Source organism: Mustelus asterias, chromosome 15 (genome assembly GCF_964213995.1).
Source record: "Mustelus asterias chromosome 15, sMusAst1.hap1.1, whole genome shotgun sequence".
Classification (NCBI taxonomy): Eukaryota; Metazoa; Chordata; class Chondrichthyes; order Carcharhiniformes; family Triakidae; genus Mustelus; species Mustelus asterias.
In genome coordinates this window covers 78,870,188-78,886,742 of record NC_135815.1, presented here as the reverse complement: position 1 = coordinate 78,886,742, position 16,555 = coordinate 78,870,188, and the positions used below count along the sequence as shown (strand labels likewise).

General features: G+C 41.6%; 1 protein-coding gene across 3 annotated transcripts in view; it reads right to left on the bottom strand.

Moving 5' to 3' along the window:
• Positions 1–249: 249 nt before the first annotated feature.
• The window catches only part of srsf7b (serine and arginine rich splicing factor 7b), a 42,147-nt gene continuing 25,841 nt past the window's right edge, over positions 250–16,555 (bottom strand). For 2 of the 3 annotated variants that reach the window (XM_078230201.1, XM_078230202.1), the window contains exons 6-9: positions 10,971–11,024; positions 4,427–4,471; positions 2,897–2,932; positions 250–646 (exon numbers count right to left, since the gene is read on the bottom strand). In XM_078230201.1, the coding sequence (XP_078086327.1) occupies positions 592–646; positions 2,897–2,932; positions 4,427–4,471; positions 10,971–11,024 (190 nt within the window). In that variant the 3' untranslated portion in view covers positions 250–591. Of the gene's footprint in view, positions 647–2,896; positions 2,933–3,609; positions 3,745–4,426; positions 4,472–10,970; positions 11,025–16,555 lie in introns of all 3 variants that reach the window. The other variant, XR_013499676.1, reaches the window with a different exon arrangement.

Here is a 16,555-nt window from a genome sequence, read left to right as displayed (position 1 = left end):
ATAACCACTATGCTGCCAGACCCAAGCATGTTCCAAGAACCACCCTGTACAGTAATTTTGAAAGTGTTCAAAATATTGCTCGACCTCATTCCCAGAGCTCTGTTGTAAATCAGTGTCTTAAACTATTTGGTGTAATGCCCATTCTAAATCTATCTCCATCCTGAGCAACACGAGATCAGACAGCCAGTAAATTTGTCTGAATGCAATGGTGCTCCCAACAAATGTTTACAAATTTAGAAACACACATTTCTCAGGACAATTTATTTATTTCTATTTCCAGATACAAAAATGTGATACACTTCAACAGGAATCTGATATTAGAACAAAATACAACACAGTTATGCAGGAAAAATAAATGCAGGTTACTGGATTTAGTCTCTACTCTAAGATGTGTATTCTTTTTTAAAAAAAAATCAGTCCTACCCGCGCCATATGTTTTCCACAAAGAGGGAAAAGGAAGCATGAAAAATTAAGTTAGAAACAAGCCCTTACATTTAAAATCAAATCAAAAACCCACAAAGAATGAAGATTCCCAGACAACTTCCAAGAATGTAAACAAAAAACATTCATTCTAAAGTTTTGCTTTCCAACTTAGTCATTTCGGTCAGGACTTGCACTTCTACGAGAGTTTTCAGATGGCGTACGACTGAGGAGAAAAATAAAAAAATCAGAATAGCATTTCAAATACATGAGAAAAATCCATTCATCTTTCAATTCATTTACATTTCAGGAGACTGTCTATTTCCCCCTTTTTATTCTCAAGATAGAACTCTGCCTCTCAGGTCTCACTGACCTATGAAGCGGTCAGGCATCACACTCCAAGGCTTTGCTTTATAATTTATTAGATGATAATATTTTATAAATTAAGTTGGAATTGAATTAGTTGCACGATTTTTAAGCTGCAGTAAGGATACATTGAATAAACGACAAGCAGCAGGATATGATTCTATAAGCTAGAATGGGCAGAGTAAACCATTTGGCATCCTTGAGCGTGCTCCACCATTCAATAAGATCACAGCCGATCCGACAGTGGCTTTAACTCCACTTTCCTGCCTGCGCCCATTGCTCCACCCACTCCCATTCCCCTCGTGTCATTTGTGAACCAAAAATCTGTCCAACTTAGACTTACATATATTCAATGACTCATCCTCTGCTGTTCGTTTGGGACAAGAATTCCAAAGATTAACTTCCCTCAGAAAAAATTCCTCATTTCCTTAAGTGGGAGACTGCTTACTTTATTATACCTAGTTCCAGATTCTCCATTGAGGGGAAACATTCTCTCAGCATCTACCCTACTAAGTCCTCAGGATGTTGTGTTTCACTAATATTACTTCTCATTCTTCTGAACTCCCAACTAGTAACCACCCAACCTATTCAACCTTTCCTCAGAAGGTAAATCTCTCATCCTAGAAATCAGTCCAGTGAACTTTCTCTGAACTGCTTCCAATGAAAGTATAATCCCTTACGGTGACTAAAACTATACGCAGTACCCGAGGTGTATTCACACCAATGCCCTGTACAGTTGTAGCAAAGTTCCCTACTTTTATACACACTTCAATAAATGCTAACTTTCCATTTGCCTTCCTAATCACTGCTGTATCTGTATGCTGACTTTGTGATTCATGTACAAGGACTCTCAGGTCAGTCTGCAGTCTCCTCTATTTAAATATTTTGCTTTTCTATTCTTCCTGCCGACAACCCCACATTTTCCCATACTACACTCCATTTCAAAAAGCGGGTGAGTTAAACAAGTATAGAATTTGTATACATGGTTTTTTCATTTGGGTCCCATTTGTATGCTAGATGAAATAAAACATTATATTCTACACCAATATACTTAAAATGTTCCAATCTGAATATATAGGAAAATGTTTTTGTCAGAGTATTTTGCAATGCAGAAGTCAAATTTTAAAGCAATAAATATCTTACATGCACGTATGAATTAACTAGCATGAAATAAAGCAAATTACTTCAGACATTTTAATAAATTACCTTAATCAAAAGGTCTAACATTTACAGAAAAATAGGGAAGGAGAATCCACTGCACACTCAAAATTTTAACTTAAGTATAAATATCTCCAAGTAGCACACAACCTTTACAATAACCACAACAATTAATGTAGCATACACATCTGCAACAGTTTTTAAAATCTAAATACCAAGTGAATTCACTCAGGCCAAGTAGAAAGTAAATCTTGGATATAATTAACTAGGACTTTCAGCCCAATACTTCACATAAAAAATCTGCAATGTTACATTTTCTACTGATTCCCTGTGCTAAACACTGCCTTAAGTAAAAAGCAAAAGACTGATCGAGGGAGATTGCTTTATGCAAGTGTTATTACTATGGGGGCAAATACTGATGGGGTAGAAAGAGTGAGTACAGTGCCTCAGTAGCTATTTGTAATTTATATAAATGACGTGACTCAACCTCAACCCTAATCTGTAAGTGATACCAAACTAGAAAGGGCAGTGGGTTCAGAAGAAGCATAGGAACTGGAGAAATTAAGTTGGATAAAATATGGAACTGGGTAGACAATGACAGATGTAATTTAACGTACACAAAATTGTATGCAGAGGGGAAAAAAAATCAAAGCAATCATTCCTCAACATAATGTCCTACAATCTTCACAGACCTTTCAGCAACTTAAAATATTCAACTCTCACAATAAACAGCAATAGATGGAAGACCGAGCAGAATCCAAGAATGGAGTATTGTCCCAAATTGCCAAAAAATACAGTACAATCCAGCGACAAAAACTGCATATAATTCTTAATGCACAAAATTCCCATGTATTAGTTCAAATGTTCATAAAATTAATATAAAAAATGCGAAACAACAGAAAAAGGTAACTTATGTTAATTATGTTGGAATTTTGTCTTAATAATTCCTTACCTTCGCTTTGGTGAAAGTGATCTAGACTTTGAGCGACTGTTTTTAGAAAGAAAGGTACACAGGTTACCAAGCATACAAAACTAATATTAACATCACAAATATTTCAGGATAGAGGGAATGGGAAGGGAGAGAGAGAGAGAATATCAATTGGTAGGACAGAACCTGAATATTGCTGAAGAGAGAGATATGTTGCTGAAGCTTTTTGTCTTCCACTTGACAGGAGTGGCAAAGTATCTCAACAATGTGCACAACAGATGAAGCAAGCCATTACTACTGTGCAGTGGCTACATGAGTGGTTATTTTTCAGTAATAGGATACTGCCATTAGTCCAAAGATGCATTCTGCATACGACACAATTGAGCAGTTATGTATGAATTTCAGTGCTCACGTGATGCCAGGTATGTAGGCTGTACGTCCCAATGACTGGCTAATTGAATCAAACATGTTCCTCTGGCTATTTGTAATAGGCAGAGTACAGGATTTACTCAACCAGCCCATGCTTGTAAAACCAAAAAAAAAATGTTTTTTAAGATGTGATTCCGCAATCAGTAGCACTTGCTAAACAATAGAGTGTGCTAATAGTACACTTAACAACCAATTTCAGATAATCAGTTAAGCTTATAACGTGGCTTCTTTACACTTGCTAGAAGCGACATAGTCATACGCAGGGATTGGTTCTCTGCAAACAAATGCAATGTGTTCAAGCCTTGTACCTTCTTTAATTACCAGGACGCATGGGGAGCCTGTTGCTTTCTCCATGGCAATGTCTCGGCCAATCAATCAGCACCCTTTTCATTTGTCATAAAAATTGTTGTGATCGTTTGAAATTTGGCATTCCTGCGTTTGTCCTAAGGAGTGCAAGACAAAGTTTTGGCAACATGTCTCTCTTAACAACATTGAAGAATACTAATTGTGAGGAACTGAACAGCATCATACCCCACCCCAGATCAGGTACCACAAAGAAAACTGCAGAGTAAAGCTCTTACTCTACCTAAACAAGCAGACTCATCTCTCAAAGATTCTCCCATTTTAGATTTCCCTAGCCATTTCACCATTTGATGGACAATTTTGTTATGGCCCAATAATGTCTGCATTCATAAATCCAAACTCACTTTACCAAGAATTCAAAGATCAGTTTGGGCTTGATTCAAATACAGGTCCCACAGGTAAAGCAATATCCAATTGGGTCCCCATAATGCAGGAGGCACTCTGGAATAGCACAGCAATATTTCAATATGCTATGACTAGAATTTCCAACATAAGTTCTGATCACAGCTATGCCATCATTAGTGCAGACACCCCGAAATGGCACAAACCGTAGTTAAACCATTCTATTCTCACAAAACTCCTAACTGGCTCAAGAATAGCTTTAGATAGTTAGAAGGTCAATTACTTAGTATGTGCTTATGGAATAGCATGCAGTACCGGAAATTCCATTTAAAACTGATAATGGAAGGGTGAATAGGATAGGGAGAAGACAGAAGACATGTATAAAACAATTAGTAAGAATTCTAGTTTTGGTTTCCTCACCTTCGAACCGGAGATCCAGACTTGGATCTTCTTAGAGATAGAGACCTACAAAATAAAAATATTTAACTGACAACAATAAAATTTATTAGCTGCAGATTCAATTTATACCTTCAACCAAAAGCGAAAACACTGGAAAATCTCAGCAGGTCTGGCAGCATCTGTAAGGAGAGAAAAGAGCTGCGTTGAGTCTAGATGATCCTTTGTCAAAGCTTTGACAAAGGGTCATCTGAACTCGAAACGTTAGCTCTTTTCTTACAGATGCTGCCAGATCTGCTGAGATTTTCCAGCATTCTCTCTTTTGGTTTCAGATTCCAGCATCCACAGTAATTTGCTTTTATTAAATTTATACCTCACTTGAAGATCAATTATGACAACTACCAAGTCTTAAATTACAATTTCCCATCCTAGGCATCATGGTAAAATCAAGTAGTACATTCTAATTTAATGCAATTTTTGATTGCAGAATACTCTGCATCGAATCACATACAGTTTTCATCTCTAGATTTCTTGGACAAGATATGGTACTCTGAATCTGGCCTGCGAGCTGAGATTCCTCATCGGCTGTGCCTTATCTACTCGGTTGCGAGTTTCTGCCATGGGTTTGTATGTAAATGAACAGGCTGACTGATTCTAGACTCAGATCTTTGGACACATGTGGCACAATATCCCATGACAGTGATATCAGAGTGAGCTGCTGCTCTGCTTTAAGACATAGTTCAAAGTATGATACAGCTTGATGTACAAGCGGTCACTATTTTGAATAATTGGTAGCAAGTTCCTCCCAATCATTAATATCAATACTGCCACAATGCAGGGATAGCTTCAGAGTGCCTTTCAAGAGTTTTCTTTGTCCTCCCAGCTATGAAATACTCAACTGTTGTTTGATTGCAAATTTACATTCAAAACTATCTCCAAGCTCAGTTGTTTAAACTTCCAGTTTCTCAAGTACAAACAGCTAATCAGATTAGCATTTTCATGTTAATGAAGCTACTTTTTGCAGTCCTTTAAACCTGGGTATTTCAAAAGGCTCCCCTGTATTAACATTTGAAGAGACTAGAGAAGGGGTAACAGCAGCGCTGTTAAAGTGAATAAGGAAAGCAGCGATGATGGGGCCAGCGGCAAACCAGGCCAGAAAGTTTGGGGCTAGAGCACTATTTGAAGAGCAGTGAATTCCCCTGGTGCTTTAATCAACATTTAACCTTAAACTAAGACCAAATGGATTGTGGTCACTGAGCAAATCCTCTGTTTTTAGGACTCGGTTATACAAACAAGTATCAGTGATTGCTGTATAATCTTAACATTTTCAAAAGCAATTCAAAAGCTGTCAAACATGCTGAAAGATGCTATATTTTCAAGTTTTCTTTTCTACTAGCTTAATAGCAAACAATTTAAATATAGGTTTAGTACAGAATAAACTACTAATAAATGCCCTTCCTGCTCATCAAAATTGCTGCATGTGTGCTTTCTATGTGTTTGCTGTCACTACACTCATGATTATCTCTTCTTTCATGTTACATTACCAACTTATTGAACCAGAAAATGCTGGATAAACACAGCAGGTCTGGCAGCATCTGTGGAGAGAAACAGAGTTAAAGTTTCGAGTCTGTATGACTTCTTCAGAGCTGAAAAGGGGTAGAAATGTGATGGATTATATCGTTGGAATTAAATAGTCCCCCACTCCCTCTCCAACTACATAATCCATCACATTTCTACGCCTCGTTAGCTCTGAAGTCATAAGGACTTGAAACATCAACTCTCTCTCTGCATTGATGCTGCCAGACCTGCCAGGTTTACCCAGGATTTTGTTTTTATTTCAGATTTCCAGCATCCGTAGCATTTTGTTTTTACCAACTTATTAAATATGGTTATAAATCTGTGATTTCTGCATATATTCTATCTCAAGTTGTCGAGTTCCTAAACACATTACATTATTCCACTTTATTTTTTTGACCCTTACCCATTCAACAACCCCTTAAGGCTCAAAAAACACAATGACATGCTCAATTTTCTCTCTTCCTATGAGTTGTTTGGTCTCTCAAGCACTGCTTCTGCCCCAGCCCACCCATCCCTGCCTCTCCTAGAAGACAGCAATCAGAATTGCATGCACCTTAATGATTCCACTCCCCCATAAATTTACAATATTAATTTGTTAATGCAAATACGGATTTCTTTAAAACGTTGTTCATGGAATACAGGCATCACTGGCTGCACTAGCATTCATTGCCTTCGTTCACAAGGTAGTGAATTGTCTTCTTGAACTGCTGCAGTCCTTATGGTGTAGGTGCACCCACAGTGCTATGAATTGGAAGATTTTGACCCGACAACAGTGAAGGAAAAGTGATATATTTCCAAATCAGGATGGTGAGATACTCAGAGGGGAACTTACAAGTCCTGGTGTTCCCATGCACCCCCTGTCATTGTCCTTCAGGGTGAAAAAGGCTATGGATTGGAAGGTGCTGTCATAGGAGCTTTGGCCTTAGTTTAAATTGGCTTACCATTATATAACTGACAACTAACCATACACTCAATATATTTCTCAATTACTAGAAGGGATATTAGAGTCAGAAGTTTACAGCATGGAAACAGGCCCTTCGGCCCAACTTGTCCATGACGCCCAGTTTTTACCATTAAGCTAGTCCCAATTGCCCACGTTTGACCCATATCCCTCTATACCCATGTAACTGTCTAAATGCTTTTCTACAAAAAATTGTAACTGCCTCTGGCAACTTATTCCACACACTCACCACCGTGAGAGAAAAAATTGTCCCTCTGGACCCTTTTGTATCTTTCCCCTCACCTCAAACCTCTGCCCTCTAGCTTTAGACTTCCCTACTGGTGGGAAAACAGATCAACTATCTACCTTATCTATGCCCCTCATTATTTTATAGACCCCTATAAGATCACCCCTAAGCCACTTACAGCGAAGGGAAAAAAGCCCCAGTCCATCCAGCCTCTCCTTATAATTCAAACCATCAAGTCCTAGTAGCATCTTAGTAAATCTTTTCTGCACTCTTTCTAGTTTAATAATATCCTTTCTATAATAGGATGACCCAGTATCCCAAGTGCGGCCATACCAATGTCTTGTACAACTTCAATATGACTTCCCAATGCCTGTATTCAATATTCTGACCAATGAAACCAAGCATGCCGAATGCCTTCTTCACCACCCTGTCCACATGTGACTCCACTTTCAAGGCGATTATGAACCTGCACCCCCTAGATCTCTGTTCTATAACTCTCCCCAACCCCCTACCATTAACTGAGTAAGTCCTGCCCTGGTTCGATCTACCAAAATGCATCACCTCGCATTTATTTAAATTAAGCTCCATTTGCCATTCATCAGCCCAATGGCCCAATTGCTCAAGATCCCATTGCAATCCTAGGTAACCCTCTTCGCTGTTCACTATGCCACCAATCTTGGCGTCATTGCAAACTTACTAACCATGCCTCCTAAATTCCCATCCAAATCATTAATATAAATGACAAATAACAGTGGACCCAACACTGATCCCTGAGGCACACCACTGGTCACAGACCTCCAGTTTGAAAAACAACCCTCTGTCTTCTGACATCAAGCCAATTTTGTATCAGTTGGCTACCTCACCCTGAATCCCGAGAGATTTAGCCTTATGCAACAACCTACCACACAGTAGGTACTTCGCTAAAATCTGTGTAGACCATGTTGACTACACTGCCCTCATCCACCTTCTTGGTTACCCCTTCAAAAAACTCAAATTCGTGAGACATGATTTTTCACTCGAAGCCATGCTGATTATCCCTAATCAGTCCTTGCTTCTCTAAATGCCCGTAGACCCTGTCTCTCAGAATGCCTAACAACTTGCCCACTACAGATGTTACGCTCAGCGGCCTGTAGTTCCCAGCCTTTTCCTTGCAGTCCTTCTTAAGCAAAAGCACGACATTTGCCACCCTCCAATTTTCAGGAACCTCACATGTTGATGATTCAACTATCTCTGCCAGGGGGCCTGCAATTTCCTCCCTAGCCTCCCACAATGTCTTGGGATACATTTCATCAGGTCCCAGGGACTTATCTACCTTGATGCACTTTTTTTCCCCCCAGAGTCTTCTCCTCTGTAATATGTACACTCCTCAAGATATTATTTATTTCCCCAAGTTCCCCAACATCTATGCCTTTCTCAACAGTAAATATTGATGAGAAATATTCATTTAGGATCTCACCCATCTCTTGTGGATCTGCACAAAGACGACCTTGCTGATCCTTAAGAGGCCCTATTCTCTCCCTAGTTACTCTTTTGCCTTTTATGTATTTGTAACATAGAAACGTTGAAGATAGGAGCAGGAGGCAGCAATTTGGCCCTTTGAGTCTGCTCTGCCATTCATCACGATCATAGCTGATCATCCAACTCAATAGCCTAATCTGCTTTCTCCCCATAACCTTTGAATGTATTGAAGAGGCAGCTAGATATAGCAGTTGGGGCAAATGGGATCAAAGGTCATGGGATATGTTTTGGCATCAACTACTTCTTGTGGTGAAGAACTCCACAGGCTCACCACTCTTTGGGTGAAGAAATGTCTCCTCCATCTCTGTCCTAAATGGTCTACCCCGAATCCTCAGACTGTGCTCCCTGGTTCTGGACACTCCCACCATCGGGAACATTCTCCCTGCATTTATCCTATCTAGTCCTGTTAGAATTTTATACGTCTCTAGGAGATCCCCCCCCCTCATTCGTCTGAACTCCAATGAAAACAATCCTAACGTAGTCAATCTCTCCTCATACATCAGTCCCGCCATCCCCAGAATCAGCCTGGTAAACCTTCGCTGCAGTCCCTCGAGAGCAAGGACATCCTTTCTCAGAAAAGGAGACCAAAACTGTACACAATATTCTAGGTGTGGCCTCACCAAGGCCCTGTATAATTGCAACAAACACATCACTGCTCCTGTACTCGAAACCTCTTGCAATGAAAGCCAACATGCCATTTGCTTTCGTTACCGCCTGCTGCACTTGCATGCTTACCTTCAGCGACTGGTGCACAAGACACCCAAGTCCTGCTGCACACTCCCCGCTCCCAATTTGCAGCCATTCAGCTAGCAATCTGCCTTCTTGTTTTTGCTCCCAAAGTGAATAACCTCTCATCCAAATTATACTGCATCTGCCACTAATTTGCCCACTCATCCAACCAGTCTAGATCATGCTGAAGGATCTCAGCATCCTCGTCACCCTCCCACCCAATTTGGTATCATTTGCAAACTTCGAGATGTTACATTTTGTTCCCTCATCTAAATCATTTATATCGTGAATAGCTGGGGTCCCAGCACTGATCCCTGTGGCACCCCACTAATTACTGCCTACCAATTTGAAAAGGACCCATTAATTCCTACTCTTTCCTCTCTGCCAACCAGTTTTCTATCCATCTCAATACACTGCGCTTTAATCTTGTAGAAGTTCTTTGGATTCTCCCTTACTTTACCTGCCAAAACAATCTCATGTCCTCCTTTTGCCCTCCTGATTTCTCTCTTAACTCTACTCCGACAACCTCTATACTCCAAGGATATCCACTTGATCCCAGCTGCCTATGCATGCCTCCTTCTTCTTGACCAGGGCCTCAATATCCTAAGTCATCCAGGGTTTCCTACTTTTACCAGCCTTGCCCTTCATTCTAAAAGGAATGTGCTTATCCTGAACCCTGGTTAACACATTTTTGAAAACCTTTCATTTACCAGACATCCCTTTGCCTGCTAACAGACTCCCCCAATCAACTTTTGAAAGTTCCTGTCTAATACCATCAAAATTGGCCTTGCCCCAATTTAGAATTTTAACTTTTGGGCCAGACTTATCATTCTCCATGGCCATCTTAAAACTAATGGAATTATGGTCACTGGTCCCAAAGTGATCCCTAACTAACACTTCTGTCACCTGCCCGTCCTTATTTCCCAAGAGGAGGTCAAGTTTGCTCCCTCTCTAGTCAGGTCATCCACATACTGAATGAGAAATTCCTCCTGAATACACAACAAATTTCTCTCCATCCAAGCCCCTAATACTATGGTTGCCCCAGTCAATGTTGGGAAACTTAAATTCCCCTACTATCACCACCCTATTTTTCTTGGAGCTATCTGTAATCTTACATATTTGCTCCTCAATTTCCCACTGACTATTTGGGGGCCTACAATCCTATCAAAGTCATCTCTCCCTTCTGATTTCTCAGTTCTACCCTTATAGACTCAGTGGGAGAACCTTCAGAAATATCCCCTCGCAATACTGCTGTGATATTCACCCTCATTAAAAATACAAATTCCCACTCCTCTCTTACCTGTTCTATCTTTCCTAGAGGATCTGTACTCTGGAACATTGAGCTGCCAGTCCTGTTCCTCCCTTAGCCATGTTTCAGTAATAGCTATAATATCCCAGTCCCATGTACTCACCCATGCCCCGAGTTCATCAGCCTTGCCTGCCAGGCCTCTTGCATTGAAATAAATGCAGTTTAACCTAGACTTCCCTTGCTCTCTGCCCTGCTCTTGTCTGACCGGTCTAGTACTAGGATATTACAGAAAAAAAGTTAAACCAACCTGCTTCTCTGCCTCGACAGAGACCTGGATCTGGACCGTGACCTTGATCTAGACCTAAGAAAAATAAGACCATAGATTTTAGAGTCAGAGCTTCACAGCACAGAATGAGGCCCTTTGGCACAGTGTCTGTGCTGGCCATCAAACACCTATCAATTCTAATATTCTTCATGATAAGGGCAAGTATGTTAGGAAAGACCTGCAGGTACTTTAACTTAAAAACTATTTATTAGCTCTTCAAAGAGCCTAGATGTCATCCATTTCCTCCATAAGGAACTTGAAGTGAAATCAGAAAGCAATGTCTCCACAAGGAGCTGAGAGATTTATCGTTTTCGTTTGGTTAATTTGATTATTTCCACTGTATGCTAATACATGTGACAAGTATTGTTTCTTGCGCTATACAGAGAGCATACCGTTCATAGAGAAGGAAACGAGAGAGTGTAGAATGTAGTGTTACAGTCATAGCTAGGAAGTAGAGAAAGATCAACTTAATCCATTCAGGTCCATTCAGAAGTCTGATGGCAGCAGGGAAGATGATGTCTTCAGTCGGTTGGTATGTGACCTCAGACTTTTGTATCTTTTTCCCCGACGGAAGAAGGTGGAAGAGAGAATGTCTGGGGTGTGTGGGGTCCTTAATTATGCTGGCTGCTTTGCTGAAGCAGCAGAAAGTGTAGACAGAGTTAATGGATGGGAGGCTGGTTTGTTCATTCATGTCTTTTTAAAACTCAATTTGTGCTTATAAAAAAAAAAAAATTGTTGGGAACAAGTTTAAAAATTAAAGCCCATGTCATCAGTTTGCAAATGGCCCAAATAACATTCGTAGAATCCCTACAGTGCAGCAGGAGGCCATTCGGCCCATCAAGTCTGAACCGACCATAATCCCACCCAGTTCCTATTCCTGCAACCCCACATATTTACCCCGCTAATCCCCCTGACACTCGGGTCAATTTAGCATGGCCAATCAACCTAACCCGCACATCTTTGGACTGTGGGAGGAAACCGGAGCACCCGGAGGAAACTCATGCAGACACGGGGAGAATGTGCAACTCCACACAGGCAATGACCCAACGCTAGAATTGAACCTGGGTCCCTGGCGTTGAGAGACAACTTTGCTATAATCACTGTGCCACCATGCTTGGATGGTTTGCTGCATGGGAATTTACCCTGGCTAATTCAGACAGAGCCAGCCAGCTTCTGGACTTTATAAAAACAGTCTAGTCACTCAAGTCTATTAAAAAATCTAAGTTAATATAACTCAAATTCCAAGCACATGCAGGATCTCGAGCAGCAGCTAAAGGAGAGCGCAAGAGGACAAGATTCAGCAGCACCTAAAGCTGGAGTAGAGGCTACGAGAGAGAGAGAGCTAATTGTTGGAAGATTGATAACAGCAAGGGAGTGCAGGGAGAAATCAGAGTGCTAGCTTGGAGTTTGGAGCTGCTGAGGCGACGTCAGGATTCAAAAGTGACGCGGGACAAGTGGAAATAGCTGATTGGACACCTAGTTGGGTAAGTATTAAATACTTTTATCAGTTATAGTTTGTACGGGCTCTATTCTGTAGTAACAAGGATCAGGGAAGAGGGCCCTAGAGTAATTATTATTTGATTTCAAGTATCTTCCAAAAGATTTAATTTAAAGGGGTAAGTCACGCAGGAGAGCTCAAAGCCAGGGACATTTCCAGTGTCTGGGGTCAGCACTTTTGCAGCAAGTGCTCCAGCTGCAGCTCTAGGAAGCCCGGGTTTTGGAGCTGGATTAGTGGTTGGGGACACCATGCAGCACCTGCAAGGCAGAGAGGATTGTGGATAGCATGTATAGAGGGGTGGTCACACTGCAGGCTAAGATTCCATAGGCAGGAAAGGAGCAGGTGATCACCAGGCAGAGCAAAAGGACTTGGTAGACAGTGCAGGAATCTCTTGTGGCCATTCACCTGCAAAACAACTTTGGATATGGTTTTGGGGAGGGAGGGGGGGGGTGTTGAGAGGAATGGCCTCTCTGGAAAAGCAGCAACAGCCAAATTCACTGCAACATGGTTGGCTCTACTACATGGGAGAGAAGCAAGTAGTGTGGGAATGCAATAGTTACAGGGGATTCAATTCTAACGGGCAGAGGATAAGTGCTTCTATGGCTGCAAACAAGACTTCAGGATGGTATGTTGCCTTCCTGGTGCTAGGGTCAAGGATGTCTTAGAGCGGCTACAGGACATTCTGGAGGGGGAGGGTGAAGTGTGAACAGCCAGTGGTCTTGGTACACATTGGTACAAACAACACAGATACAAAAAAATATAGGGAATTAAGAAGCAAGTTGAAAGTAGAACCCCAAAGGTAATGCTCTCAGGATTAAAACCAGTGCTACGTGCTAGTCAAAGCAGAAATAGCAGATGAATATATGGGTGAACAGGTGGTTTGAGGGGGAGGGCTTCCAGTTCCTGGGGAAGGTGGGATCAATACAAACTGAGCAGGTTGCACCTGGGCAGGACCGGAACTAATATCCTAGTGGGAGTATTTGCCCGAGTGGTTGGGGAGGATTTAAACTAAAATGGTAGGGGGGGTGGGAGCTTAAGCAAGGAGTTACTGGAGGGGGGAAACAAGAAGAACAAAGACAGAAAGGGGAAGAAAAGTGATAGGCAGAGAAACCAAGGGCCAGAATTAAACAGGGCCACAATGGAAAAATAATGGGAATGGTACAAGGAAATGTTAAAAAGTCAAGCATTATGGTTTTGTGTCTTAATGTGCAGAGCAATGGCAATAAACTGGATAAATTAATCATGCAAAGAGATGTAAATGGGCATGATATAGTCAGGATTACAGAGACATGGCTGCAGGGTGACCAGGGATGGGAACTGAACATCCAGGGGTATTCAATATTGAGGAAGAACAGATAAAAAGGAAAAGGCAGTGGGGTGGCATTGCTGGTTAGAGAGGAAATTAATTCAATAGTGAGGAAGGATTTTTAGCTCCAACAATGTGAAATCTGTATGGGTAAAGTTGAGAAACACCAAGGGGCAAAAAATGTTAGTGGGGCTTGTATATTGACCCCAAATTGTAGTGATGTTGGGGATGGTATTAAACAGGAAACTAGAGATGCATATGATAAAGGAACACCTGTAATTGTGGATGACTCTAATCTGCATATAGATTGGGCAAATCAAATTAGTCACATACTATATACATTCATCAACTTCCAGTATTAAACAAAAGACCAAGGTACTTCTAAGAAAGAACAGCTGTATAACCAAGACCAGCAGACAGCATTTATTTTAAATCTAATATCTGTCTATAAATACCAACTCTCTGCAGTTAGATTTGATGGAAGGGGCAGAATGTAAATTTCAGTTGTTAGGCCATTTTAGCACATCAAATTACCTTGCATCATCTTCTAAACAATGGAAGAACCTAACCTACAAGCGCAGCCCTATACAAACTTGCCTCCAACTATATTAAAAGCCAGCAGTGCTCATTTATGTTGGTCAATGACGGTAGAATTTTCATACAAACATATTAGCAAAAGCCACTCTTAGTTTAATTTTCCCCTGAACTTAGGAAGATCCTAAAGCACCTGGACCAGCTCAATGTTGCAGTAAATTCTCAACTGGTGATTAATTGCAGTTCTGGAGCAACTCAAAGATTTACATCAAGGGCCACAAGCCAACAAAACCAGAATCGTGCCAGATGGCTTACAAACTATATTCTCAGGAATGCTGCAACTGAGAGATGAAGCAGAAAATCTGCATCCATAGTTTGTAACAGCGAGTTCTCAATTTCAACCAGAATCACAGATACTACAGTGCAGAAGGGGCCCTTCAGCCCATCAAGTCTGCACCGACACATGAAATGCCCTGACCTGCCCATCTAATCCCACTTGCCAGCACTTGGCCCATAGCCTTGAATGTTATGGTGTGCCAAGTACTCATCCAGGTACTTTTTAAAGGATGAGGGGCATCCTGCCTCCATCACCCCCCTCAGTAAAAAGGTTTTTCCTCAAATCCCCCCTAAACCTCCCACCCCTCACTTTTAACTTGTGCCCCCTCTTAACTGACCCTTCGACTAAGGGGGACAGCTGCTCCCTATCCATCCTCTCCATGCCCCTCAATCTTGAACACCTCAATCAGGTCACCCCTCAGTCTTCTCCGCTCCAACGAAAACAACCCAAGTCTATCCAACCTCTCTTCAGAACTTATATGTTCCATCCCAGGCAGCATCCTGGTGAATCTCCTCTGCACCCGCTCCAGTGCAATCACATCCTTCCTATAATGCGGCGACCAGAACTGCACACAGTACTCCAGCTGTGGCCTCACCAAAGTTCTATACAACTCCATCATGACCTCTCTGCTTTTGTAATTTATAGCCCGATTGATGAAGACAAGTGTGCCATATGCCTTTTTCACCACCCTATTTATCTGCCTTTCTGCCTTCAGAGATCTATGGACAAACACGCCAAGGTCCCTTTGTTCTTTGGAACTTCCCAGTGTCAGACCTTTCATAGTATAGTTCCTTGTCAAATTACTCCTTCCAAAGTGCATTACCTCACTTTTCAGGGTTAAATTCCATCTGCCACTTATCTGCCCGTTTGACCATCTCGTCTATACATTTCTGTAACCCAAGACACTCAACAAAAAACAAAGAAAATTATAGCACAGGAACAGGCCCTTCGACCCTCCATGCTTTCACTGACCATACTGCCTGACTGAACTAAAACCCCCTACACTTTCGGGGACCATATCCCTCTATTCCCATCCTATTCATGTATTTGTCAAGACACTCCTTAAAAGTCATTATCTTATCTGCTTCCACTACCTCCCCTGGCAGCGAGTTCCAGACACCCACCACTCTGTGTAAACTTGTCTTGTACATCTCCTTTAAACCTTGCCCCTCGCACCTTAAACCTATGCACCCTAGTAATTCGCTCTTCCATCCTGGGAAAAAGCTTCCGGCTATCCACTCTGTTCATGCCCCATATAATCTTGTATCAGGTCACCCCTCAACCTCCGTCGTTCCAGTGACAACAAACCAAGTTTCTCCCATCTCTCCTCATAGCTAATGCCCTTCATACCAGGCAACATCCTGGTAAATCTTTTCTGTACCTTCTCCAAAGCCTCCACATCCTTCTGGTAGTGTGGCGACCAGAATTGAACACTATATCCCAAGTGCGGCCTAAACTAAGGTTCTATAAAGCCGCAACATCACTTGCCAATTTTTGAACTCAATGCCCTGGCAGATGAAGGCAACCTCACTGTTAACTACCTGGCCAATCTTTGTCATCGGCAAACTTACTGATCCTACCCCCCCCATAGTTATCTATGTAATTTATATAAATGACGAACAATAGGAGGCCCAGCACGGATCCCTGTAGTGCGCCACTGGTCACTAACTTCCAGTCACTAAAGCAGCCACCTGTCACCACTCTGTCTCCTACCACTAAGCCAATTATGTATCCACCTCGTCAGATCACCCTGTATCCCATGTGCATTAGCCTTCTTAATAAGTCTCCCATGTGGGGTTTTGTCAAAGGCTTTGCTGAAATCCATGTAAACTACATCAACCACACTACCCTCATCCACACACTTGGTTACATGCTCAAAAAATTCAATCAAA